Source organism: Mesoplodon bidens (genome assembly GCF_964165515.1).
Source record: "Mesoplodon bidens genome assembly, chromosome: 19".
In the NCBI taxonomy this organism is placed as follows: Eukaryota; Metazoa; Chordata; class Mammalia; order Artiodactyla; family Ziphiidae; genus Mesoplodon; species Mesoplodon bidens.
The window spans coordinates 6,378,296-6,405,058 of NC_138179.1; the positions used below are offsets into that span (position 1 = coordinate 6,378,296).

A 26,763-nucleotide genomic window follows, 5' to 3' on the forward strand; every position below is an offset into this window, starting at 1 on the left:
ACAGATCTTTTGTCTCCTTAGGTAGGTTTATTCCTAGATATTTTATTCTTTTTGTAGCAATGGTAAATGGAAGTGTTTTCTTAATTTCATTTCAGATTTTTCATCATTAGTGTATAGGAATGCAAGAGATTTCTGTGCATTAATTTTGTATCCTGCTACTTTACCAAATTCATTGATTAGCTCTGGTAGTTTTCTGGTAGTATCTTTAGGATTCTCTACATATAGTATCATGTCATCTGCAAACAGTGACAGCTTTACTTCCTCTTTTCCGATTTGGATTCCTTTTATTTCTTTTTCTTCTCTGATTGCTGTGGCTAAAACTTCTCAAACTATGTTGAATAATAGTGGTGAGAGTGGGCAACCTTGTCTTGTTCCTGATCTTAGTGGAAATGGTTTCAGTTTTTTACCATTGAGGACGATGTTGGCTGTGGGTTTGTCATATATAGCCTTTATTATGTTGAGGATTGTTCCCTCTATGCTTACTTTCTGGAGGGTTTTTATCATAAATAGGTGTTGAATTTTGTCAGAAGCTTTCTCTGCATCTATTGAGATGATCATATGATTTTTCTCCCTCAATTTGTTGATATGGTGTATCACATTGATTGATTTGCATGTATTGAAGAATCCTTGCATTCCTGGGATAAACCCCACTTGATCATAGTGTATGATCCTTTTAATGTGCTGTTGGATTCTGTTTGCTAGTATTTTGTTGAGGATTTTTGCATCTGTGTTCATCAGTGATATTGGCCTGTAGTTTTCTTTCTTTGTGACATCTTTGTCTGATTTTGGTATCAGAGTGATGGTGGCCTCGTAGAATGAGTTTGGGAGTGTTCCTCCCTCTGCTATATTTTGGAAGAGTTTGAGAAGGGTAGGTGCTAGCTGTTCTCTAAATGTTTGATAGAATTCGCCTGTGAAGCCATCTGGTCCTGGGCTTTTGTTTGTTGCAAGATTTTTAATCACAGTTTCAATTTCAGTGCTTGTGATTGGTCTCTTCATATTTTCTATTTCTTCCTGCTTCAGTCTCGGCAGGTTGTGCATTTCTAAGGATTTGTCCATTTCTTCCAGGTTGTCCATTTTATTGGCATATAGTTGCTTGTAGTAATCTCTCATGATCCTCTGTATTTCTGCAGTGTCAGTTGTTACTTCTCCTTTTTCATTTCTAATTCTATTGATTTGAGTCTTCTCCCTTTTTTTCTTCATGAGTCTGGCTAATGGTTTATCAATTTTGTTTATCTTCTCAAAGAACCAGCTTTTAGTTTTACTGATCTTTGCTATTGTTTCCTTCATTTCTTTTTCATTTCTGATCTGATCTTTGATTTCTTTCCTTCTGACTTTGGGGTTTTCTTTGTTCTTCTTTCTCTAATTGCTTTAGGTGTAAGGTTAGGTTGTTTATATGAGATGTTTCTTGTTTCTTTAGGTAGGATTGTATTGCTATAGACTTCCCTCTTAGAACTGCTTTTGCTGCATCCGTAGGTTTTGGATCATTGTGTTTTCATTGTCATTTGTTTCTAGGTATTTTTTGATTTCCTTTTTATTTCTTCAGTGATCTCTTGGTTATTAAGTAGTGTGTTGTTTAGCCTCTATGTGTTTTTGTATTTCTTACAGATTTTTTCCTGTAATTGACATCTAGTCTCATAGCGTGGTCGGAAAAGATACTTGATATGATTTCAATTTTCTTAAATTTACCAAGGTTTGATTTGTGACCCAAGATATGATCTCTCCTGGAGAATGTTCCATGAGCACTTGAGAAGAATGTGTATTCTGTTGTTTTTGGATGGAATGTCCTATAAATATCAATTAAGTCCATCTTGTTTAGTGTATCATTTAAAGCTTGTGTTTCCTTATTTATTTTCATTTTGGATGATCTGTCCATTGGTGGAAGGGGGGTGTTAAATTCCCCTACTATGATTGTGTTACTGTTGATTTCCCCTTTTATGGCTGTTAGTATTTGCCTTATGTATTGAGGTGCTCCTATGTTGGGTGCATAAATATTTACAATTGTTATATCTTCTTCTTGGATTGATCCCTTGATCATTATGTAGTGTCCTTCTTTGTCTCTTGTAATAGTCTTTGTTTTAAAGTCTATTTTGTCTGATATGAGAATTGCTCCTCCAGCTTTCTTTTGATTTCCGTTTGCATGGAATATCTTTTTCCATCCCCTCACTTTCAGTTTGTATGTGTCCCTAGGTCTTAAGTGAGTCTCTTATAGACAATATATATACAGGTCTTTTTTTTGTATCCATTCAGCCAATCTATGTCTTTTGGTTGGAGCATTTAATCCATTTACATTTAAGGTAATTATCAATATGTATGTTCCTATTCCCATTTTCTTAATTGTTTTGGGTTTATTATTGTAGGTCTTTTCCTTCTCTTGTGTTTCCTGCCCAGAGAAGTTCCTTTAGCATTTGTTGTAAAGCTGGTTTGGTGGTGCTGAGTTCCCTTAGCTTTTGCTTGTCTGTAAAGGTTTTAATTTCTCTGTTAAATCTGAATGAGATCCTTGCTGGGCAGAGTAATCTTGGTTGTAGGTTTTTCCCTTTCATCACTTTAAATATGTCCTGCTACTCCCTTCAGCTTGCAGAGTTTCTGCTGAAAGATCAGCTGTTAACCTTATGGGGATTTCCTTATGTGTTATTTGTTGTTTTTCCCTTGCTGCTTTTAATATTTGTTCTTTGTATTTGATTTGTGATAGTTTGATTAATATGTGTCTTGGCCTGTTTCTCCTTGGATTTATCCTGTATGGGACTCTCTGCACTTCCTGGACTTGATTAACTACTTCCTTTCCCATATTAGGGAAATTTTCAACTATAGTCTCTTCAGATATTTTCTCAGTCCCTTTCGTTTTCTCTTCTTCTTCTGGGACCCCTGTAATTCGAATGTTGGTGCGTTTAATGTTGTCCCAGAGGTCTCTGAGACTGTCCTCAATTCTTTTCATTCTTTTTTCTTTATTCTGCTCTGCAGTAGTTATTTCCACTGTTTTATCTTCCAGGTCATTTATCCATTCTTCTGCCTCGGTTATTCCGATATTGATCCCTTGTAGAGAATTTTTAATTTCATTTATTGTGTTGTTAATCACTGTTTGTTTGCTCTTTAGTTCTTCTAGTTCCTTGTTAAATGTTTCTTGTATTTTCTCCATTCTATTTCCAAGATTTTGCATTTTTACTACCATTATTCTGAATTGTTTTTCAGGTAGACTGCCTATTTCCTCTTCATTTGTTAGGTCTCGTGGGTTTTTAGAACATCACCTTTTAAGCTCATTTCTTTTCTTTTTTTTTTTTAAGACTTATTTTATTATTTATTTATTTTATTTATTTTTGGCTGTGTTCGTTCTTAGTTGCGGCATGCGGGATCTTTTGTTGAGGTATGCAGGCTCTTCGTTGCGGTACATGGACTTCTCTCTAGTTGTGGCATGTGGGTTTTCTCTTTTCTGGTTGTGGCATGCACGCTCCAGGGCATGTGGGATCTGCAGTTGTGGCTTGTTGGTTCCTGAGCACATGGGCTGTGTAGTTGAGGCTCGCGAGCTCATTAGTTGTGACGCACAGGCTTAGTTTCCCCTCAACATGTGGGATCTTAGTTCCCTGACCAGGGATCGAACCCGTGTCTCCTGCATTATAAGGCGGATTCTTTTCCACTGGACTACCAGGGAAGTCCCTAAACTCAATTATTTGTTAAGTTCATGGTTTTGTTTTTTGGGAGTTTTTTTCCTATTGTGGTAAAATGTACATAACATAGTTTACCGTTTAACCATTTTTAAGTGCACAATTTACTGGCATTAAGTACATTCACAGTGTTGTATAACCATCACCAATATCTACTTCCAGAACTTTTCTGTCATCCACAAACAGAAACTCTGTACGCATTAAACAGTAACTCCTCATTCCCTCCTTTCCCCAGCCCCTGGGGAGAGAGTAACCTCTCGACTTTCTGCCTCTATGAATTTGCCTATTCTTGATAACCAGTATAAATGGAATCATACAGTATCTGTCTGTTTGTGTCTGGCTTATTTCACCTAGCATAATGTTTTCAAGTTTCATCCATGTTGTAGCATGTATCAGAACATCATTCCTTCCTGAAGTCATTTTAAAACTGACCTTAAGGGAAACTGGAAGCACATTTTCTCTCTTTTTTCGTTTGTAAAACAATCTGCTAATTTTACTAAAATTGGTATAATTGTTTTTTAAACATTGCTGTAAAAGCCTTGAATTTCACAGTGGTTCCAAGTTACCCTCCAAACTTTGGCTTTTAGCCTCTGTTTCATGTTTGCAGTTGGAATATTTAATAGAAAATGGTTTTGTTTTTAAAGATTATTAACACACTGATAATACCAAACTACTGTAATTTCTGAGTAGTCAGCATATGTAAAATTTTCTACTCCCCAGATTTTTACCATTAAACTTATAATTCCTAACATAGAAAAGCAGGATGCTGGTGATTTACCTGTGAATCCAGTTGACAAAACTTTTGAAAGCACAAAAATTTAGGATTTTTGTCCTCCCCAAAATCTTTTAATAAAATTGACACTCCAGTAAGATATTGTGTTTCTCTATTGGTTTTGCATATTTTGTGCATATTAAACTCTTCTCTAATTCAAGAAGCAAGGACTTCAGGGTAATAAATTGATATGCAGTGGACAGTTTTTAGAAGAGCTTTCTGAATTATTGCTTGACTAAATACCACTTGTCTTTCTTTTGCAATAAGGAAGCCAGTCATTTCTTCCCCTTAATTAAACTTGGGCTGACAGCTTTTAGTGTTCCACAATTTAGTTTTGTTTTTTTATGTTGATTTTGCAAGAATTATAAAATTGTTTTGAAAGAATCATGAAATTATGGGACTTCAGTATCTAATTGGAGATAACTGACTAAACACACTTCTGTGTCTGGAGTATAATTTGTCTTAAGGGGACCTGTCTGGATGACTATATTTCCTTTTTATTTATATGCATAAAAAATAGAACACTGGCTCATGATCACCATTCTTACTCCTTGCTAATATGGGAAAACACGAACAGAATTAAAATATAACAGTGAATATGGTCAGCTAAGTATAAGACAGTATGTAGCTCTTGATTTCATTTCAATCCATTATTACTTCCTTTTTAACTTTAGGGAAACTTGTCATGAGTTTGAATCATATGATTGCTTTCAGAACTATTGAAATTTGACTTAACATGTTTTAAGAGAAGTTTATGTTTTGAATAAAATGTTGCAATTAACTTTTCTTCCTACTTTTTGTCATGAAAATTTTTTTTTTGAGTACAGGGAATTATATAATTAATTCAATATATTATCACCCAACTTCCGCTAATATTAACTCCTGGCTAATACTTTCATCTAGACCCCTCCTCACACTGCTCACAATTATCTTGAAGCATATTCCAGGTAACATATCATATTTTGTCTGTAAATATATCAACCTTAGGACTAAAAAACATTGTCACGCCTAACAGAATTTAGGAATAGTCTCTTCAAATCAGTTACCCAGTTAGTGTTCAGATTTTTCTGATTGTGTTTATTTCTTTGTTTTTCTTTTCAAATATATTTGTTGATGAAACTGGATTGTTTGTCAAGTATAGTTTTCCACGGTCTGAATTTTACTGATTGTATTCCAGTTGGTGTAATTTAAATATGTTCCTCTGTCTCCTGTGAATTGATAGCCGGGTTGAGAGGCTTGAAAAAAAAATTTTTTTTTTACAAGAATACACTTTATAGTCTTACGTATTCTATCACAAAGTGCAATAATGTCTGGTTGTCTTTCTGTTTACGATATTAACACCATTATTATATAAGTCCATTATTTTACTAGGGTTTATAAAATGAGGGCATTCCAGTTGCATCATTTTTTTCTTTAGTTATTGACTGGAATACTTTTATAAAGAGAAACTTCTTATCACCAATTTGGTTACCCTGAGATATCTTCCATATAGGTAAGACAGGATAAATAATTGATTATTTCTCTTTATTTACCAGTTTTTAAAATAATTAGTTGGTTCTCTAACATCCTCCAAAAGTGACTAAATTAACTTCTCTTATTTAGCAAAATATGGTTTGTGTTTTCTTCCTATATCCTTCTTTGTATATATATATCTCTCTCCTCTCCCTCTTCTCTCTGTTCTTTAACTAAATATGGTCTTATTCTTTTGGCACTTAAGTATGTTCTTTTCATAACTCTTGGTTCACATGTGGATAATGCAGTTACACTTGGAGATGATTGATTTCACACACTGGAGTATAACACTGTGATTGTAAAATGTTTGAATTTCGTAATGTCCCTTGGGGATTCTTGTCAAGGCATTTGCAGGCAGAGCCATAGGACATAGCAAACATAAAGCCTAAAGTTGCTTCTGAAAACTACCAAAGCTTTTTCATTCACTATGACTCAAGGCAGAGAAGCATAGCTCAAAGTTAAGAATTCTCCCGGAGACTACAGGCCTCTTGCATTATTATCTATCCTGTATTTAAGCTGTATATGTCCAAACCAAGTTCCTGATTCTTTTACCTTTGTTTTCATCCTTATGTTCTAAGTTGATTAAAAAAAAAAATTCTCTTCAAAAACAAGAATCCACAAAGTGACTGAAACATGAGTCACTCAGTGTCCTGAGGAAATCAACATTTTTCCTGTGGTGAAAATTTATCCATCCTAATGTTGAGATTTCAAGGGGCTTCCTGACCACAGTGTGTTAAAAGCTTTAACTCTGAACAAAAAAGTTGTATTGGGATTAAAACAACATCCTCAATATCAGAAGATTTCCTATATATCAAACAGCTATACTAGTGAATGCTCATTAGCAAATCATTTGAATATTTGAAAAGAGGGGGAACTGACAAAAATAACAGTGTGTATATATATATATATATATATATATATATATATATTTACATATAAAATCTAAAAAACTAAAACAAATGAGTGGTTATAACAAAACAGAAACAGAATTTCAGATACAGAGAACAAACTAGTGGTTACCATTGGGGAGAGGGAAGTGGGGAGGAGGGGACAAGATAGCCATAGGGGATTAAGAGGTACAAACTACTGTGTATAAAATAAATAAGCTACAAGGAAAATAGGCCAACAGTTTATAATAACTTTAAATAGAGTATAGTCTATAAAAATTTTGAATAACTGTTTTATACCTGAAACTAATATTATATTATAAATCAGCTATACGTCAATAAAAAAAAAGGAAATAACATTTCAAAAGTCTAGAAAACCATGTGCTATTTCTTTTTTTTTTTTAATTTTTATTGGAGTATAGTTGCTTTACAATACTGTGTTAGTTTCTGCTGTTTCTTTAGCAAGTTCTTGTTTAAATTATCATTTATTTGACGAGTGAAGTTTTTAACTTGCTTTGCTGTGTGAAATTTTAAAAAGGGATGTTTTTCCAGGCTGAAACAATAAATGTTGCTGTGCAGCTAAAAAAAAAAAATGGTGTTTTTTTTTTCTTATTCTCTGACAGGTTTATTAGTTTTCAAATTAATGTAGGTTTTTAATCCCAACACAACAATATTGTGTTGTTTCAGCAAAGTGAATCAGCTGTACGTATACATATATCTCCTCTTTTTTGCATTTCCTTCACATTTCGGTCACCACAGAGCACTGAATAGAGTTCCCTGTGCAATACAGTAGGTTCTCATTAGTTATCTATTTTATACATAGTATCAATAGTGTATATATGTCAATCCCGATCTCCCAATTCATCCCACCCACCCCTGCTATTTCTAAACTTAATAAAATGAAAAGAGATGTAAAAAGTAAGAAAAGAGGATACAAGTAGAGATGCTAGAGAACTAACATTAATTTAGTGTCTGCAGCGTACCAGGGATTGTCTAAGAGTTTTATGTATGTTATCTGGCCTGGCATTGTGTAGGTCAGTATTAGGGTATGATTCAAATTCATGTCCTCCTGATTGTGTGATATATCTTTTCCTCCCTAATACATACATCTTAACATGCTTTTGGTGATATTGAAAAATAAAGATTTGATCTGCTTAGTTTCACTGTGTTGAGAAAATCTCATGTAAGTATTTTGGTTTTTTTACGTAGGGTATTGGTACAGCGATTGGAGAGCTGCCTCCATACTTCATGGCCAGGGCAGCTCGCCTCTCAGGTGCTGAACCAGATGATGAAGACTATCAGGAATTTGAAGAGATGCTGGAACATGCAGAGACTGCACAAGTAAGATCAGTGGGGAAAAAAGTAGAATACTTTATTTATCCCTTAAAGAGGTTATGATTAAGGTAAATTTTTTAATAGTTACTCTGAAGAAGAAAACTGCCAATGTAAACACATAGTTTAGTATAAAATATTTAGAAAAGCTGAAATATGAAAATGATTATACTCATGATCTTAGAATAGAGAAATACAGAAAGAGGCAACAAGACAACTCAGACTAAACCAGGGTAAATTCATGTGGCCAGGGAGGTTAAGGAACTGAAACATTATTTGTCCATTATATGTTTATAAGTATTATCAAGCAGACCAGTGAATAAGTAAGAGGGATAAATAGGTGGACCAGGCTGTGAGTCAAAAATAATAGAACTTCCTAATTAACTTTTTTAAAATAACACCAAAATACTTCACCATGTTTAGAGGAAACTTAACTCCCAATTAAGAAGGGGCAGTTAGGGCTTCCCTGGTGGCGCAGTGGTTGAGAGTCCGCCTGCTGATGCAGGGGACACAGGTTCGTGCCCCGGTCCGGGAAGATCCCACGTGCCGTGGAGCAGCTAGGCCTGTGAGTCATGGCCGCTGAGCCTGCACGTCCAGAGCCTGTGCTCCGCAACGGGAGAGGCCACAACAGTGAGAGGCCTGTGTACCACAAAAAATAAAATAAAAAGAAGGGGCAATTAAGATAAACTTATCCTTTGTTGGGGGGGGTGGGGGAGGCTGAGGCCTTTTACACCTGAGCACAAACTATATATCAACATGTATCTTAGTGTTACGAAATAGGTGTTGTTTCTTTGTAGGAAAATTCCTACGAACATTATTAACTGATTGAGTCTCCATCTTAGGGAGGATAGTAGAAATCAACATAGACATAAATAAAAAGGATATAAAAGAGATTCTTGAAAGTTTTCATATAAAATACATCTCACTCCCCAGATTTGATCTAAATTGTCTTATTATTGTGCGTCTGTAAGTGCATGTGCCCACGTAAGGACGCATAGATTTTTTTGTTCAATTAGTTCATAGTTTTCTTCTCAGTGGAATCTGAAACCCCAAACCCACTACCCTAGAGAGGGAAAAAAATATTTTTTTTAAATGACAGATGTCCTTTTTTTAAAAAAGCGTTATTAAATGGAAATCAACTATGGATAGTTATAGTTTTTAATTGAAAATAAACTTTCAAATATGAATGTAGAATAGCCAAACATAAAACAAAGCAGTCAAAGAGCTATGGCCATCTCCCTGCATGGAAAGAGGCAAATTGTCCTTGTATCTGCTTTGTTTTAACCAAATATTGTGCCTTTCTTCCTCACATCATAATGTTTATATTAATGCTAATAATTATTACTAATAATTACTAATAATACTTTTTAATTATTTTTAATGCTTTTTAAAGTCCACTATCTGATTTGACCCTAGTGTTAACTCTGAGGTAGTATGGAAAGGTACCATTTTTCTAATTTTATAGAAAACTGCAGATCTAGAAATTGTTACCTCCCAAGTTTTACATGCTTAGAAGTAGAGCTGGAACCAGAACTCAGCATGGCAGCATCAGTGGTAAATTCCATTTACTGGAACAATGTCCAGCTATAGACATAGGTGGTGGAGTATCCCGATTTGTGATAACTGATAACCTCTGTCATTTGTGGCACTAATTAATGCATGTCATTTAACATATCAAAACCTTTTATCATCTATATAAAATCAGCAAGTTGAAGTAGGATCAGTCTAAGATGGTGTGCGGCTTTAAATTTTCATGCTGTGGTTGGATCCCAAACAGGTATAAGTACTGTTCTCTGTTAAGCCAACTAATGTATTGTGATTATTTTCCTTAAAGTTTTTTTGTTTTGGAATTAATATTTTTTTTATTTGCATGGTTTCCTCAATCTCTTCTTTCTACCAGCTCTGTGAAACACTTCTCAAGATCACTTTCCACTTGGTAATGCACTTTTCTTGGAGTCATCACTCTGGATTCCCCCATGCTCCCACTCTAGTCTGTATGTGGTGTTTTCTTGGCCCTCTGCGCCATTGCTTCTCTCTTGATTTGGATCCCTTATCTTGCTCTTTCTTGATTTACTCCCTAATTTTAGTTGAACATATTCTGCGGTACCTTTCTGAGAAAGGATAAGTAGAAGGAAAATTCTTAAAATGCTGTATTCTTCATTCACACTCAGTCAGTTAGATGAATATAGGATTCTACGTTGAAATCATTTTTTAATTTAGGATTTGGAAGGCATTTCTCAATCATCTTCAGGCTTCTGGTGTTGATAGTGATATACCTAATGCCATGCTGAGCCCTCTTTATAGGTAGTCTTTTTGGTTGTTTTGGTTTTTTCTGTAGAAGCTTGTAGATTCATTATCTGAGGTATGGGTCTTTTTTAATATTTACTCTGCTAGGCACTCAGGAAACTTGTCAACCTAGAGTCCACTAGTTTGGGGAAACCTTTTTTTTTTTTTTAAATAAATTTATTTATTTTTGGCTGCCTTGGGTCTTTGTTGCTGCACATGGGCTTTCTCTAGTTGCGGTGAACAGGGACTACTCTTCGTCGCGGTGCGCGGGCTTCTCATTGCAGTGGCTTCTCTTGTTGCAGAGCATGGGCTCTAGGTGCGTGGGCTTCAGTAGTTGCAGCACACGGGCTCAGTAGTTGTGGCTCGCGGGCTCTAGAGCACAGGCTCAGTAGTTGTGGTGCACGGGCTTAGTTGCTCCGTGACATGTGGGATCTTCCCGGACCAGGGATCGAACCCGTGTCCCCTGCATTGGCAGGCAGATTCTCAACCACTGCTCCACCAGGGAAGCCCCATTCTTGTATTTTTTCTGTGTCAGTTCACCGTCTTTGGTCTCTACTCTTGCTTTCTGGAATTACCATTATTTTGATATTGGGACTCCAACACCCATCATTTTAATTTTTTTTATAATTTTCCTCCTAATATTTATCTCATTTTACTGTGTATGCAATTTCCTCAACTTTATCTTCTATAATCTAATATTAAAATGTTTTTCCACTGTCATATATTTATTTTCAAAAAGCAATTTGTATTATACTTCCCCAAAAATGGCTTATCCTATCTTTTTGAAGGTATTTAGTTTCTTCAAGTTTTCAATACTCCAGGCATTTGTTTTTTTTTTCCCCCTTTGTCTGTTCTGTTTCCTGTTGGAAGCTTTCCTCAAAGTCTGGTGATCCTTGTTTTTCTATTTATATGTAAGAATAAGGCACATAAAAGCCAAATGGAAACTATGTGTGTGGAGGCAAGGTATAGGAGTGGCAGGCCACCTGGTTTATTGGAAACTCTGTATATCAGTTTTTGTGCATCTTTCCTTTGGGGTAGTTCAGTTTCTTTAGTGATGGATCTTCCAGTTCCATACCTTGGGGATATAAATCTTGCTGCTGACATTCTAAAGCTAAGTTGTAGAAGGCGGGTTAGAGATCTTCATTTACTGAGTAGACTTTCACTTAACCTACTTTGTGGTAAGACCGTGGATGCCTGCACAAAGATATCCTGAGTCCAGAACCTTTGGTATACTTTCTAGAGACTATACTTGATGTCTTTTTTGGGACTAGGGGAGGAAGATGTCTGGCTATGCTAAGTACTTTGTATACAGTCTCCTTGTTTTCAGCCCTACCCCAGTTTCTTCTGCAGTTCTGCTGATGATCCTTTGTGGAGTTCTGTAGTGCAAATCACTTTGCTTCTCTTCTATATCTTCCACTGCAGCCTCTCTGGTATAATCTTTCCTTCCCATCTGCCCGTCTTCATTTATTAATACTAGTATCATCAAAGACAGAGTTCAGTGTTTCTATTTGGGGTTATTATTAAGATAAAGGGTGTTCCAGTTATCTATTGCTGAGTAATAACCCCCCCCATTATTTAGTGCTTTGAAACAAGAATAGTTTATATTGCTCACAGCTGTGCAATTTAGGCAAAATGGTTTGACTGTAAATCAGAGTATCTACTTCCAAGATGGTTTGCTTATATAACTGACAAGTTGATTCTGTCTGTTGGTTTGGAGTTCAGTTGGACTGTTGGTTTGGGACCTCAGGTTACTCTTCATGGGGCTTCTTGGGTTTCCTCATATCATGGCACCTGAGTTCTAACAAGTGTTCTGAAAGAACCTTGCTGGAAGATGCAAGGCTTCTTGTAACATAACCTAGAAATCCCAGTCACTTTGCCACACTGTGTTGGTGAAGTAGGTCACTAAAGCCAGCCCATGTTCAGAGAGGGGAATTAGACCCACCTCTCAATGAGAGGAATAAGTAAAGAATTTGTAGCCATCTTTAACCTGTCACAGGGGCAACAGTCTTATTTGGTCATCTTGAAATAGAACACTTACTATACAAACTAGAATTTCTCTAGGAGGGGGAATGGGATGGTAATTGATCTTGAAATCATATAATGTGAGAAACTGTTGAAAAGAATTTAGACATGTTTCCTTGAAAGGGGGAATTGATGAGCTTGTGAAATATTCAGAAGTTGTTATACTCATGAGTTATACTCATGCTGAGAAACAATAGAGGTAAACTTTGTCTTAGAATTAGCCAGTGAAAGTTTTCTGAGGCTCACATTGGCTCAATATTTTTAAAAAATTCCTATAAATTTTAATTGTGTTCAAATGGAATTGCTATTTCAAAAAAGAATGAGTTCCTTGTCTCCCTCTATGTGATACCTTTCATGGATCCATGCATAGCGACTCCCTGCATTGAGTAGAACATTAGCTGGATGACTCATTTCATTCTTCACAATTTTTTGATTCTTGGATTATAAATAATACATTCTGTAAATTTGTTACCATCTAAAAGCTCAACTTCCAAAAATTCAGGTCTCCTAGAATTTGTTGAAGAAGTAAATCACGCTTCATCTTATACGTGTAATTTGAGCTCTCGAAGACTTTTACATCTTGAAGACTCTAAATTTTTATCTACCATTAGGGTAATAATCTTTTTCCTTCATCCCTTATGGTCATTATTATTATTATTATCTTTTTTTTTTTTGGCTGCGTTGGGTCTTCGTTGCTGCATGTGGGCTTTCTCTAGTTGCGGCGAGCAGGGGCTACTCTTCGTTGCAGTGTGTGGGCTTCTCATTGTGGTGGCTTCTCTTGTTGTGGAGCACGGGCTCTAGGCGCACAGGCTTCAGTAGTTGCAGCACGCGGCCTCAGTAGCTGTGGCACGTGGGCCCTAGAGCACGTGGGCTTCAGTAGTTGCGGCACGTGGGCTCAGTAGTTGTGGCACACAGGCTTAGTTGCTCCACGGCATATGGGATCTTCCCGGACCAGGGATTGAACTTGTGTCCCCTGCATTGGCAGGCGGATTCTTAACCACTGTGCCACCAGCGAGGTCCCCACAATACTCTGATGGTCATGAGGTTTGACTGTTTTCATCCTATAAAGCCAATAATTACCATCACTGTTTTAGGATAAACTTTATATTTCTTATTCCCTAATTTCATATTTGCTTATATTAAAAAATCAAGTAAGCAAAACGTACACTTCTGTTTCATGTTCTTTAGTCAGAAATTATATACTCTTTATGAACATTTTATTTAAAATTTTTACCCCAAATTACAATTGTATGTACTGTCAATTGTTTATGTAAACTAGAAAACAATATAATAAAAGAGTAACTTATTCCTGACAATTTTGTCATCTTCCCTATTAATTTTCTTTGTCAATAAAAGAAGGTCAATAAAAATCTGTGTGTAAGGCACTTGAATGAAGTGCCTCAGTACAAACAATGAAGTAGAAGATATTTTGCCTGATTTGAATAGGAAAAACATTCAGGAGCACACAGCTGGTGAATCTCAGAGCCAACACCCAACCCAGTTTTCTGACTTTGAGATTAGTGCTTTGCTTACTGTAAGCCAGCATAGCAACATTTTCATCCAGGTTAATGCAACAAAAAATGAAGAACTGATTAAAAAAAATTTTTTTCTTTCTGTTACATTTGATTTGATTTTTCTTTTCTTTCTTTATTGCCTTTCATGCTTTTTTTTCACCAGTATCCATCAGTTTTGTGGCTTATTATAGATTTCAGTATATGTAGGTTTATTTATCCCTACATACTTTTTCCCAGGTGTAGACAAAGGGTTATGAGGTTTTTAACTTTTGTTTATTTATTTTGCAGGTTGGGGAGGGGGCTGTTGCCAGTTTTCCACATTTTAAATTAGCTGAGAGAGTACTAATGTTTTAATTCATTAGTCAAAGAAGAGTTTTGCAAAATAAATTTGTCAAATATAAGGTTTTTGTTTTTGTCTGTTCTTGCTTAACACTGTGTAGAATATTACTATATCTAAGTAAGATACCTCACCTGCTTTTTTTTTGTTTTTTTTGTTTGTGTGTTTTTTGTTTTTAATTTGGCTGAGTTGGGTCTTAATTGTGGCACGCAGGATCTTTCACTGCAGTGAGCGGGCTTCTCTCTAGTTGTGGCGTGTGGGCTCCATAGTTGTGGCAGATGGGCTCAGTTGCCCCATGGCATGTGGGATCTTAGTTCCCCGACCAGGGATCAAACCTGCGTCCCCTACATTGGAAGGCGGATTCTTAACCACTGGACCACCAGGGAAGTCCCTCCTCAGCTGTTCTGATACACTTTTGTGATGCATCCTTGTGTTTGTTTTTCATTTTCACTATGCAAATAAACTTACAACAGTTTTGTCATTTTATGTCTAGATCAGTGATATTGCAAACATTTTTTGTTTTTAGTAACAAATTTGTCTTAGGCTCTTTGCTTCTGTTACTTTTCCCAGGTTTGCATATCTTCAAATTATGTTAGTGCTTATAAATTGAAACATTCCAGAAGTATTAAAAGTAAAAAGTGAAAGCGCACACGCACCTACTCCCCAAAGTAGGATGATAACCACCATATTCTAGACTGTTTTCTGTGTATGGAACACTTTTTTTTAATAAAAGCTAAAGTCATACCATATATATTAGTCTTAGATTCCTTTTTCACATATATATCGTAGACATTTGATACTGATTTTTAAAATTGTGTTCTTATTACAAAGTGATTACGTACAGCTCATTGTAGAAAATTGGTATTTGTATACATAAAAAAAATCCCTTCATCCTTCATTCTTTTTCTCTGTAAATATTTGTGAGTGAATCGTATTCTATTTATTATTTCATGACTTGTTTTGAATATAAAAACATACAGTGAACATTTTTCAGTCATCAAATATTTTCCACATCTTTTTTTTTAGTAATTTTCTTTGTGACTATGAAGTATGTTTATTGTATAAAATGTTGAAACCACAGAAAAAGAAAAAAACCCTTTCGTCTAACTGGTTCGTTTACCCATTTTTTAATATTTAGTGTATTTTTCGTTTTCTTATTGACTGACATTTTTAAGGGGATTCCTTTTGTCATATGCTGGCAGTAATTTTTCCATATTGTTCACTGTGTGTTTTACTATGTTTTGCTTTTTGGATAAAGAAGTTCACATTTTTGTCTTTATTCCAATATCTTAGATGTTTCCTTTTGGAGTCCTGCCTAAAATTATCTTCCTGAACCCTTATGATTATGTAGTAGATATTGTGCTGCATTTCCTTTTAGTATTTTTATGGTTTTATTCTCTTACCTTTAAATCTTTTATCTGTTAAAATATTTTTGCCAATCATATAATGTAGGAATCTAAGTTTCCCTTTTTCAGGTCATTACCTATTTGTGTATTCTAACACTATTTTCCCAGTGATTTTAACATGTTAGTTTTCTCTTAGGTTTTTTTTTTTTTTTTTTTTTTTTGCGGTATGCGGGCCTCTCACTGTTGTGGCCTCTCCCGTTGTGGAGCACAGGCTCCGGACGCGCAGGCTCAGTGGCCATGGCTCACGGGCCCAGCCGCTCCGCTACGTGGCATGTGGGATCCTGCTGGACCGGGGCACGAACCCACATCCCCTGCATCGGCAGGCGGACTCTCAACCACTGGGCCACCAGGGAAGCCCCTCTCTTAGGTTTTATTGTTATAAGTTGGATATTATATTTTTGTAAATAGTTATTAATGGTATATAAAAAGATACTAGGTTTTTATTTGGTAATCTATAAGTTTCCTGACATCTTTTTAGTTATAGCTTATTGATTGTGATTGTGATTTAAAAGTTTTTATATTAATCAGTTCCATAAAAATCCAAAAGTTTATGTGACTTTGGTGCTGGAATTTCCTCATAGATGCATGTATTTTGTAAAACCCCCAGTTTGACAAGAGCAATAAAAAAGTTGGATCAACTGTAGCTAAAATAGCAAATTAAGTAAAATGAAATGGGGTGGGAAATGTGTTTTTTATTCTTGAAGGTAAAGGCCTTTGGTAAAATAAGTTTATCAGCAGGAAGAGTGAAAAAAACCTTGGCTCTCGTTGCTTTACCGTGTGCTCTCCAACTAGGTTAAAGGGTGTATATGCTTTTACTAGGAAACTGTTTCTAGGTAACAATTTTAAAGCTAAGTGTTTACTTAAATTCCAGTTTTGACTGATGGTTGGATTTTGTTCTGTAGGTATTTGGGGGAGAAAATAAGATTATTAATGCATTTATTTGATTTCTGATTCTTTATGGTACCTACTTTAGTTTTGTGACTACAATATTGAGATTGGGCAGTATTTTTCCACTAAGCTGACTTCCTTTTGCTCTTGGCTTTCTATCATGTTTTTACTAAATGTCTGTGGGAGGTAGACATGAATGAATGTAGCTTCCTATGACCTTGAACAATTCTAGCATCATTTATAAGAGTTACATCTAGAGAGCTGTTATGTACTTCGTGGACTGTTTCATGCAAGGTTTAATTATTCCCTTTATGATCTTTTTCTTCTTTGTTCCTGATTTCTGTTAATGATATCACTGTCCTCATAATCACTTGGAGTCAAAATTTGAATCATCTGACTCCCTCCTCACTTCGCATATCCAGTCATCCTTCAGGCCTGTTGATTCTACCTCCACGGTATCTTCAAATTCGTCCTCTCTTTTGACTTCCCACTGCTGGTTCATGCCTTTATCACTTCTCCACTGAACATTTATAGTGACTTCCTAATAGGTCTCCTCTTTACTAGCCTTTTTTCCTCCCAATCTATTTCCACAGAAAGCAACAAAAAACAATTTTCTGAAAAATACCTCTGGTCATGGAACTTTGATGCTCAAAAATCTTCCCAGTCCCTGGAAATTGTCTCTTGCTGTATCTTTCTTGTGTCACTTATCACTTTCTACCTTCTTTTAGAACTGTCTGTGGGCTTTTCTCATCTTACCCAGGAGTTTGTAAGCTCCTTGAGAGGAGGCCACAAAAATATTTGTATTTTTGGCTGCGCCTGCATGGTCTTGCACATACTACTCATGCAGTAGATACTTTGAATGAACTAAGAAATATCAGTTAAGAGAGAAAAGGTACCATTACATGAAACGTGTTCCCTTAATATTCATTCTTTTTTATTAACATCACAAATAAGATTTTTTATTTGTCACCCTTACAAGTCTGAATTTTAAACAGTTTTTTGGACTGGTGGCTCATATCCATCAGCTTGTTCAAGTTTAGCACCTGTCTCATCCCCAGTAGTTTTTCCAGAACTACTGCCTTCATCATGAAACATGAGTTTTCCCATTTCAAACTAGGGGTTTACTTTTCTAATAGAGACATCATAGAGCAGATAAATAGATTGGCAAGCCTTTTCCATGTCTTTTCCAATGCTGTCTGGAATCAGTTTTTTGACAATTTCTTTCAAGTCATCTTCTTCTGGTTTTGGCAGACCTGTTGGTGCTAACAGGGAAGTTTTCTGAATCTGATTGTTGCATTTTTCAGTAAAAACAGCACTGGATAGACGAAGTTAATAATCATCAGTAGTCTTGACATCAACAGGAGCTTCAGTCATGGGCTGCCATTTTTTGACCGTGGAACACATTTTGTCATAAGCAAGATCCATGCCACGGAAATTAGACAGTTTTTGCCCTGAACATCCTCAGCAATTAGCTTGAATTTTCTAAATGCAGCTTCATCATTCTGCAGATCAGCAAAGCTCACTTCAAAACATGACCCTTGAGGCCATCCAATGTGATGTTGGGTCCTTGAGTCTTTGTGACCAGTTTTTCCTGTATTTTTATGTTGAACGTATCTGGTGCTTCCATGTCATACCGATCTTTCTTAGAAAATGGATCAACCACTTTCCTCTAGGCTCCCTTTTTGCTGCCTTTTGTAAGGTTCTTATTCTTGCAGACTGCCGTGTTGCTGCTCAGCCAAAAGGGAATATTCAGTCTTACTCCACTGCAAAATAAAATATAAAATATGGTGAACACAGAAATCATCTGACATAAAAAAGATGGAACTGTTTTGCATCTTTGAGCTTAATAACCATCTGACTGTAAAGCACTGCAGAATTTACAGAATCTTTCATTCGAAAAAAATCATCTGAGAGCAAGGGTTGAAGATAATATAGTAGACATCATTAAGTTAAATGACTTATAATTTTGAAATCACATTAAGTAAAATAGTGCTTGTAAAGTTTTATACTTTAGAAAAAAATAAAGGTTATTGTGGTGACTTGTTTATTCTATAAGCTATATAACCAAAGAAAAAGGTAAAGTAAAGACATGAGGCATAAAAGAGTTTGAAAAAATAAAGTAACTTATTTGCTTGATGTACCCTAAAAGATTAGGGCAGCCACTGTTATTGAAGTAATGGGGAACTGGGAGCATGGGTGGTTGTACTTTTGTGTTTAAAACTTACACAATAGGGTAGGAATGTTGTGCATATTTACTTAGAAGAATATGGTTTGAATAAGTTTGCTTTCCTAAACAACATCTGTCCAAGTGACCTAGCTGCTTGGATTCTTTTTCATAAAATATTAGGTTGCTGACTGTGAAAGTTACTATCACTATAGAAAATTGAGAATTAAGTTAGAAATAAGAAATTTAAATTTCTTAGAACTTATCTTTTAAAATAATACAGTCTTTTCCTCCATATTTATAGTGGTTAGCTTTTCTTTCTATTGGGTATAATTCATGAGTCTGTACACCACCTTAGATTAACTAGTTCCTCAAAGCCTGTTTTATAATTTCTGGATTTAATTTTATTTTAAGGGAACGTTTCTTAGCTTCTGTTTAGGACAGCAGTATTTAAATTAATTAATACTTGCCTCTTACACTTAGTCTGATTTATTGAAACTAAGTCCCCAAGTTAAGTTTAAATACTAATATCTTTTACTAGCTTGTATTAAATATATTTAAGGCTGAAAATACCTTTTTTGGGGAGTTTAATAGGATCCATTTCCTATTCAGAAATTTCAGGTTATTTACATTATTTTATTAGTGAAAACATGTAAGTGATGAACCAAAAAAAGTTCATCAGTTGTAATGTAGTTTTTTTTTTAGAATACTGAATAATATATTTTTTTAATTGAAATATAGTTGATTTACAGTGTTTCAGATGTACAGCAAAGTTCTGTTCCATTGTAGGTCATTACAAGATATTGAATATAGTGTAGTTCTCATTCTTATGGCTATAGTGCATTTTCTTTGTGTGCAGAATAGATTACCCAGTGATCATCCCCCAAAGTACAAGGTGATAGCTAAATGGGGTTTTTTGGGGGGTTTTTTGACATTCTTTTGATAATGATAGAATATATGTTTGATCATTTGAGTTTAGAGACAATGGGAAAGCATTTAATAATGATTATTTATACATTCGCTAAAGTGCTTTAACCATCCTTTGATGCTCTATTTTGTTAAGCACATTTTCCTATGAAGTATTTGTAGTTGCACACACCATGTCAGTGCCTGCTGGTTTTTCCTCCTGTGAAGTATCTGTTCTTTTATATACAGAGATTTATGAAAGAGTTCATGGTGTGGATGATCAGAAACTCAACAGGACTCATTTTCATATAATTTAGTGCCAGTTGAACACTCTGGGTGCTGGTTGTTGCTGGGACCTGTTTTTGACTCTGTTGAACCTTTACTGGCTGTGGTTTGTCTGGCCATCACATGACTTCTCTGAAAATTCCCCCTCCCCTTCATTTCCAGTAAACTGTTTGAGTAGGAGTGAGTCAGAGTGAAACCAGCTTCCCTGTAACCACAGGGCTTGTTAAAGAATTTGTCAACGTGGACTCTAGAGGGTTTGCATTAAGCTTTGCAGTAACTGCTATGGTTTGTGTTGCGTCAGGAGTTCCACAGAAAAGCTTCCTGTTCTCAAGATTTCTTGCTTGTTTGCAAAGGGTTAAACTGATCAACTTCACCATAATGAACATTAGAGACACATGTTAAACACATTTATTTATCACTTAAAGGCTGTGTCAATGCTACCAAGGCTTATTGTAGTTTCTCTTTTCAGAATCAACCAACCACACCCAACAACGTTAAGTTTTTGAAAAGGCAGGCCTGCTAGATCTTCTTTCAGAGCTGGCTCATAATTTTACCACAAAGTACCATCAAGATTAAGCAATTTTAAGTGTCTCTTTTGAAGGATTCTGTTGCAAGATATTGCCACTACTAGCACAGTTAGCTTTTTGTACACAAAGGTCACTTACTTGCATTTGGTTCAACAAGAAAAGGTAGCACTTGAAATAGTTCTGTAGTTGTAGTTTCTAAGCACACTTAGCATGATTTATGGTGGAATTCTTAATACCTCATTTTATTTGCTTTCTCAGGAAGATTTCACTTTATTTTGAATTCTTCTCTTGCCCCTCCACTCCCAGACTTTTAATCTTTCTTCATTTTCTGACTCTTCTCATTTTCTTTAACCCATTCTTATAGTAGTATTAACAGGAAAGAGAGTTGCAATTTGATTCAAACTGCCAAATGAATGGCCACTGGGAAACTTGTCTGCTCATCGTGCACTCCTGAACCCGTTTATTTTTACACGTTCATTTCTGTATTTAACCACGTCATCTTGGCCAGACTTTTATTTTAAAAATAAATTTAAAGAATACATTTAAACTTAACCTCCTAAAAATCATTTTTATTCTGCTTACCTTTTTTGTAACAAAATAAATTTAGGGAAAAGAACATGGTAGAAAATTTTGAGCTAATTATTCCTCACAGGAAAGAATACTACAGAATAATGGAAGTTTAAAATAGTTTATATTCTAACAATGCTCACGAACTCTCAATGATCAAATTAAAATAGAAGAGAAACATTAGTTTTGATGAAGAAGCATTGTAATTGAAATTAGATGATTTAAAAATGAAAATAAGAGGTTAATACAGTCATTTACAAAGCGCAATAAGTAATAAATGTTTAAGATTTTTCTTGTTAGTTTGCTTTAGACATTGGAGAAAAATATAGTTTTGTTTTATGTCTGCTTCATTCTTCTCATTTGCACACCTGTTTACAGCTATGGGGTGGAGGGGATAAGCATTAGACAGGCATTAGGTTACCTTTGTTAAACTAATTTAAAGATTTTACTCAGGTTTGTGTTTCAAACACCTTTTGTAAAATGCCTTTAGAAAGGCCCCTTTCATTGAAACTTAGACCAACAGACTGTATGTATGCTATGCTTTTGCTCGAGTTTGCAAATCAGTAACACACTAAATACACATCCACCCTCTGTTGTAACTGCTGAATGCTCCTAGGGATCCTGGCCTAAGATCAGAGTTAGTGCAAGACATGGACAGCAGAGTAACTGTTATGCTCATTTCCTATTACAAAAGGTGTTTTTGTTTCTAATTCGTCAAGGTTCTTCGTTTGTCATAACAGATATATAGTTCTTTCTTGCTGAGTATTTAAGAAAATTTCTCTTGGTAGAGTGTTCTTCCCATTTTCCTGTCTTGGGCCTTACCATGTAATACACATGACTGTCGTGCTTTTAAACTAAAGGGCTATGTAGAGACACCAGGAAGTAGGCATGGTAATTAATACAGTGCTCCCCTCAAAAGCAGGCATGTACTCTAGACTTCCTTGTCCACTTTCCCTGATAAGGGTCTGCATCCATTAATTTATCAAAACTTGTAAAAATTTATTTTTACTACTTCTTGAGGTAAAGACTTCAGTAAGTTCATAGGCTGTTATTTAAAGTCATACTTCCATTTGTTTGTTTTAAATTTGCCTCTTTCACGTTATAAAGGGCGCTACCCTCATTCTAGTATTGTAAAAAAATTTTTAAACACTTTTCCTTTCCTCTTTCCATAACTTTATAGATTTTAGTCAGTTACCTTTTCAGCCTTTCTAAAAAAAATAATCATTTACTTTTTATATCTAATAACCCCAAACTCTTTGATCATTTTAATTCGTGCTCCCCCCATGGATCTTTATCTAATTCTTTTACATTTTTTCTGACATGAAGTTGTCAGAACTGCATATGATTTTTCAGGGACAAATACACTACTGTACCTGTGTTTTTTCAGATTTCTACAACCACAGTCCTGTTTGGCAATGCATTTTGCTGATGTTTTTAATAAATTGTTTACTTCATGTTTACTTCAATAAACTGTTTACTTGGGAGACCACTCCCAGTTCCCTTTCTTTTTTCATAACTGGAAACTTTTATAGCCCATCACGTTATCTATCTATCTATCTATCTATCTATTTTTAGCCACGTTGCATGGCTTGCAGGATCTTAGCTCCCTGACCAGGAATCGAACCCAGGTTCTCAGCAGTGAAAGCACAGTGTCCTAATCACTGGACTGCCAAGGAATTCCCCATCATTTTACATTTAAATAATTTTTCCCTAAATGTGTTATCTTACTATTATCCACTTTGAAACTTACCTTCCACGTTTCCTTTTTCTCTCTCAAGTTTACATGATCTTTAAATTTATTGCCATGATTTTGGCACTTTATAATTTTAATTTCAGCCATAGGTTTAGAACTTAAACTCTGTTCCTTTTTTCAGGACCATTTATAAACTTGTTAAGTGGGACGATTGGGTCTATCTTAGGAAAGAATCCCACTATTTACATTTCTCATCATAGAGATGATCCCATTTATCTTTATCCTTTGTTTTCGGTCTCAAGTTTCCTGTCCCTGACAATTTTGTAAATTCTGTACTGACCTAGTTTTCATAGCTTTGCATGTCTGAGTTCATCTCAAACCATTTTTACTTTTTTCCCCCTTTTTTTCATTCACAGTATTATTGTTCTTACGTACACAGTAGATTGTCATATGCTTTTTGTTTAAATTCCAGTTTTAATCTGGAAATAAAAGTTACTCATTAGTTACTTACAAGCAAAATGCAATCAATTATAAATGCTAAAAATGAAGGGTGATTTTTTCCCCCCCTAGCATCAACTAAGATTTGGTAAATACCCTTTCTGGTGAGACATGAGAAGATCACATGAGGAGATATTGGCTTCAGACAGGAAAAAGAGAGAGAAGAAAAGAAAAATGCATTACTTGTGTAATGTGTCATTTCTAATAAATCCTGCATACTCAGACATGTTCCCTGAGTGTCTAGAACACTGTTGTTCTTCTTGGGCTACGGTGTTCCGTTGTTATTTCGAGTAGAGGCCAGGCAGGCACTGATAGGAGTGGATGCCGGCCTGCCTGCCTTCCTAAGAATTACCATATGGTTTCTTTTCAACAGAAAGCTAAGCAGGGATAGAGAGAGGAAAAGGAAGCAGCAGATACTGGCTGGTTTTACTGCTGGTAACTTGGACTGTGAAAAGGAGGAAAAAACTCTGTGTAGTTATCTGGAACTTCCAAAAATACTGCTCTACTTTTTATCTGAAAATGTGAGCAAATGCTGATGGTCAGACCCTGAGAAAGTCTCCTAAAACCTTATTTCTTCATCTCTTCTTTGCTCCTAGACTACCCAAGAGATATTTCATGTCTAATAGATGATTTGTGAGTTTTACAATTAGTAATCATGGTGAGGTGACCAATACAGTTGTAAATAACTAAAGAATTTCCTCTTATTTTCTGGAGACAAGAATCTGTTGATTAAGAACTAGCATTCATGTGTAGTAAGCTCATCCATCATTACCCTCTTGTCATGGAGTGTTTGGTAAACTAATTGCTTGCACTGCAAGGCAGATTTGATAAATTTTCAGTTCTTAATGCATTTCCTTCCTTTCCAACTTCCTGCTTTAGAGCCCTCTTCCTTCCTTGACATTAACATGTTGCTCTTCTCTTTTTGAAATTAGAAACAAAACAAAACAAAAGCCTCTTATCCCCTTAATTTGTGATGTTGCCCTAGAACTGAGCTCACATAGTGTCTAAGAATTCTGACAAGATATTTTATTTCATTGGTTCTCAGGGTTTCTTTCTTGATAGCAATGTCAACTAATATCAGTCTAAACAATTTTGTCCCATAATCAGTTTTGTCTCTTAATTATCATGGTGAAAGATATTATCATCATTTTGCAGAAAAGATGAAGAAACTGTGGCTCAGGGAAGTTTGAAGACCACAGAGTTGGCGCTCTGTCATTCGATGTTGCAGTAAATCTGTAGGGTTGGTGTTTCTTATATTCTGTTTCTCTTTTTCACGCTTTCCTTTTCATTTCAGTTTCCTTTTCAAACTCAGTAGGTAGGTTTCCTGAGTCATCCCTTTCCCCATCTCTACCAATTGCAACCCACCCACCATCCACATATACACACTAGATTATTTATTTGTCTCTCAAGGGAAAAAACTTGCTGGAACAGTCTTCCTGTACATTCTTAGCCTGGCTTATTCCCTCACCTCCTTTAGGTTTTTAATCAAATGTCACCTTTTCTGTCAGGCCTTCTCCAACCATCCTATTTAAAATTACAACTTGCCTGCCACCCCATTTTGTAGTTGTTGTCTCCTCCCATTAAACTGTAAGCTCCATGAGGATCCAGATTATCAGTTTGATTAAGTGTTGTATCCGTTGCTCCTATAATAGCATTTGGCATGTAGTAAACACTTGCTAAACGTTTATAGAATTAATGGTCAAACCACAATGTCCTCATCTTTATATTCTTTATTACCATGCATGCATATACCATATATATATGGTAGTTACCAGCTTTTTTGAGTTGAATTTAATTGCTTTTAAATAAGAATTTTGGCTCTAATTTTGTCTTCTAAAATTCTGTATGGGTAAAAACTATATGTAGTTTTCCCAAAACTCAGCACTTAAAGCTTTTCTTTCCCTCCTCTTTTCATGGTTGAATTTATTCAGTCTTCATATGTTTGAGTTATCAAAGCTACTAATTACCACAGACAGACTCATTAGAACCATCTGTAGGAAAGTAAAAAGGTTTTGATTTTTTTTCAATTGAGATTTATTATCAACTGGCAACATGGAAGCAATATTAAGAGTAATTTATGTTACAACCACTTTTGAAAAGTGTTTGGCACTGTCTACATAAACATACCCTACGATCTAGCAGTTCCATTTTGTAGATTTATACCTAGAAGAAAGATGCTCCAGAAGACTTGACAAGAGTAGTCATAGCAGCATTATTTGTAATAGCCCCAAACTAGAAACAACCCTAATGTCCACCAACAGTAGAATAAGTAAGTTGTGGTATATTCATACAAAGGCAGCAAATTGATTATTGCCACGTGCAACAGCAGGAGTGAATCACATGGACATAATGTTGACCTACAGAAGCCAGAAATAAAAGAGGACCTACTGTATAATTCCATTTATATAAAGTTCAAAAATAGGCAAGCTACATTTATAGTAATAGAAGTCAATGATAGTGGTTATTTTGGGAGAAGAAGTAATTACTAGTAGTGCCACCAGTGGGGTTTCTGGAGTTCTGGTAATGTTCTGTATCTGGATCTTGGTGGTAGTTACATGGGTGTGTTCATTGTAAAATTTCACCTAAATGTATATTTTAGATTTATGTACATTACTGTATATCTGCTGTACAGCTAAAAAAAAAAAATAGTTTTACCACCCTCCCACCAAAGTAAATTTGGTAATAAATATATGAGTACATGTAGAAATTCATTTAATTATATAGCTGATATAGCTTGATACCTTTCTATTTTAGGCACAACTCTCTGAAATGTGTGTTACTCATGGACCTTTATTTTTTACCATACTCCATGTTACAGACTACATTGATTGTACTTAGGGCCTATGCGTGTGTAACTGAAATAATGTTTTGTGAAACAGTATTTACTTGTATCACATGTACTGATCTCACATTTTTATTCTGTTTATTAAAAAGATGCTATTTGTGACCAACTAAATTTTCACAATATGCAGTCTAATAAAACCATGCTAAATAATAGAAATGTATGAACATGAACAGGAGCAAAATCTGAATTTTCAGATTTCTAGATGGATCAGGTTTTTAGTACTTATTAAATTTAGCTAGTTGCCAAAATAAATGGTTCTTACTGTTTCAAAAAATACATAGATCTTCTTCATGTTCATTTTTAGACATGACTTCATAGATTTTGATTAATGTGTGATCTGACTTTTATATTTATATGTTTTATATAAAACATATAAATCCCCCCTTTTTCAAAGGGGAAAAGATGGTGTTTATGTTCTTCAGTTTTATTTTTAATGTGTCAGAGAGAAGGAAATCATATCCCATTTTTAGATAATGACAAAAGCAAGCAATAGATAATTCTAGCTAGAAAATACAATACTGTTTTATAATCATTATTTTTAACTTCCTAAAAAGTAGTGTACCAGATGGGATATGAAGACAATAAAACAAATGTTTACTCATTACACATTGGAGTACACAGATTTCTCATATCTGTTATTTACAGTTTTGATTTTTGCCCCATCTG

General features: G+C 35.2%; 1 protein-coding gene and 1 pseudogene across 4 annotated transcripts in view; one reads left to right on the forward strand and one right to left on the reverse strand.

Moving 5' to 3' along the window:
• The window catches only part of VMP1 (vacuole membrane protein 1), a 131,970-nt gene that overhangs the window by 63,381 nt on the left and 41,826 nt on the right, over window positions 1-26,763 (forward strand). For all 3 annotated transcript variants that reach the window (XM_081220407.1, XM_081220409.1, XM_081220408.1), the window contains one exon: window positions 8,037-8,168. In XM_081220407.1, the coding sequence (XP_081076533.1) occupies window positions 8,037-8,168 (132 nt within the window). The remainder of the gene's footprint in view (window positions 1-8,036; window positions 8,169-26,763) is intronic.
• LOC308607228 (small ribosomal subunit protein eS1-like) lies at window positions 17,576-18,473 on the reverse strand (annotated as a pseudogene). Its single transcript has one exon. The product of its transcript is annotated as a small ribosomal subunit protein eS1-like (transcript).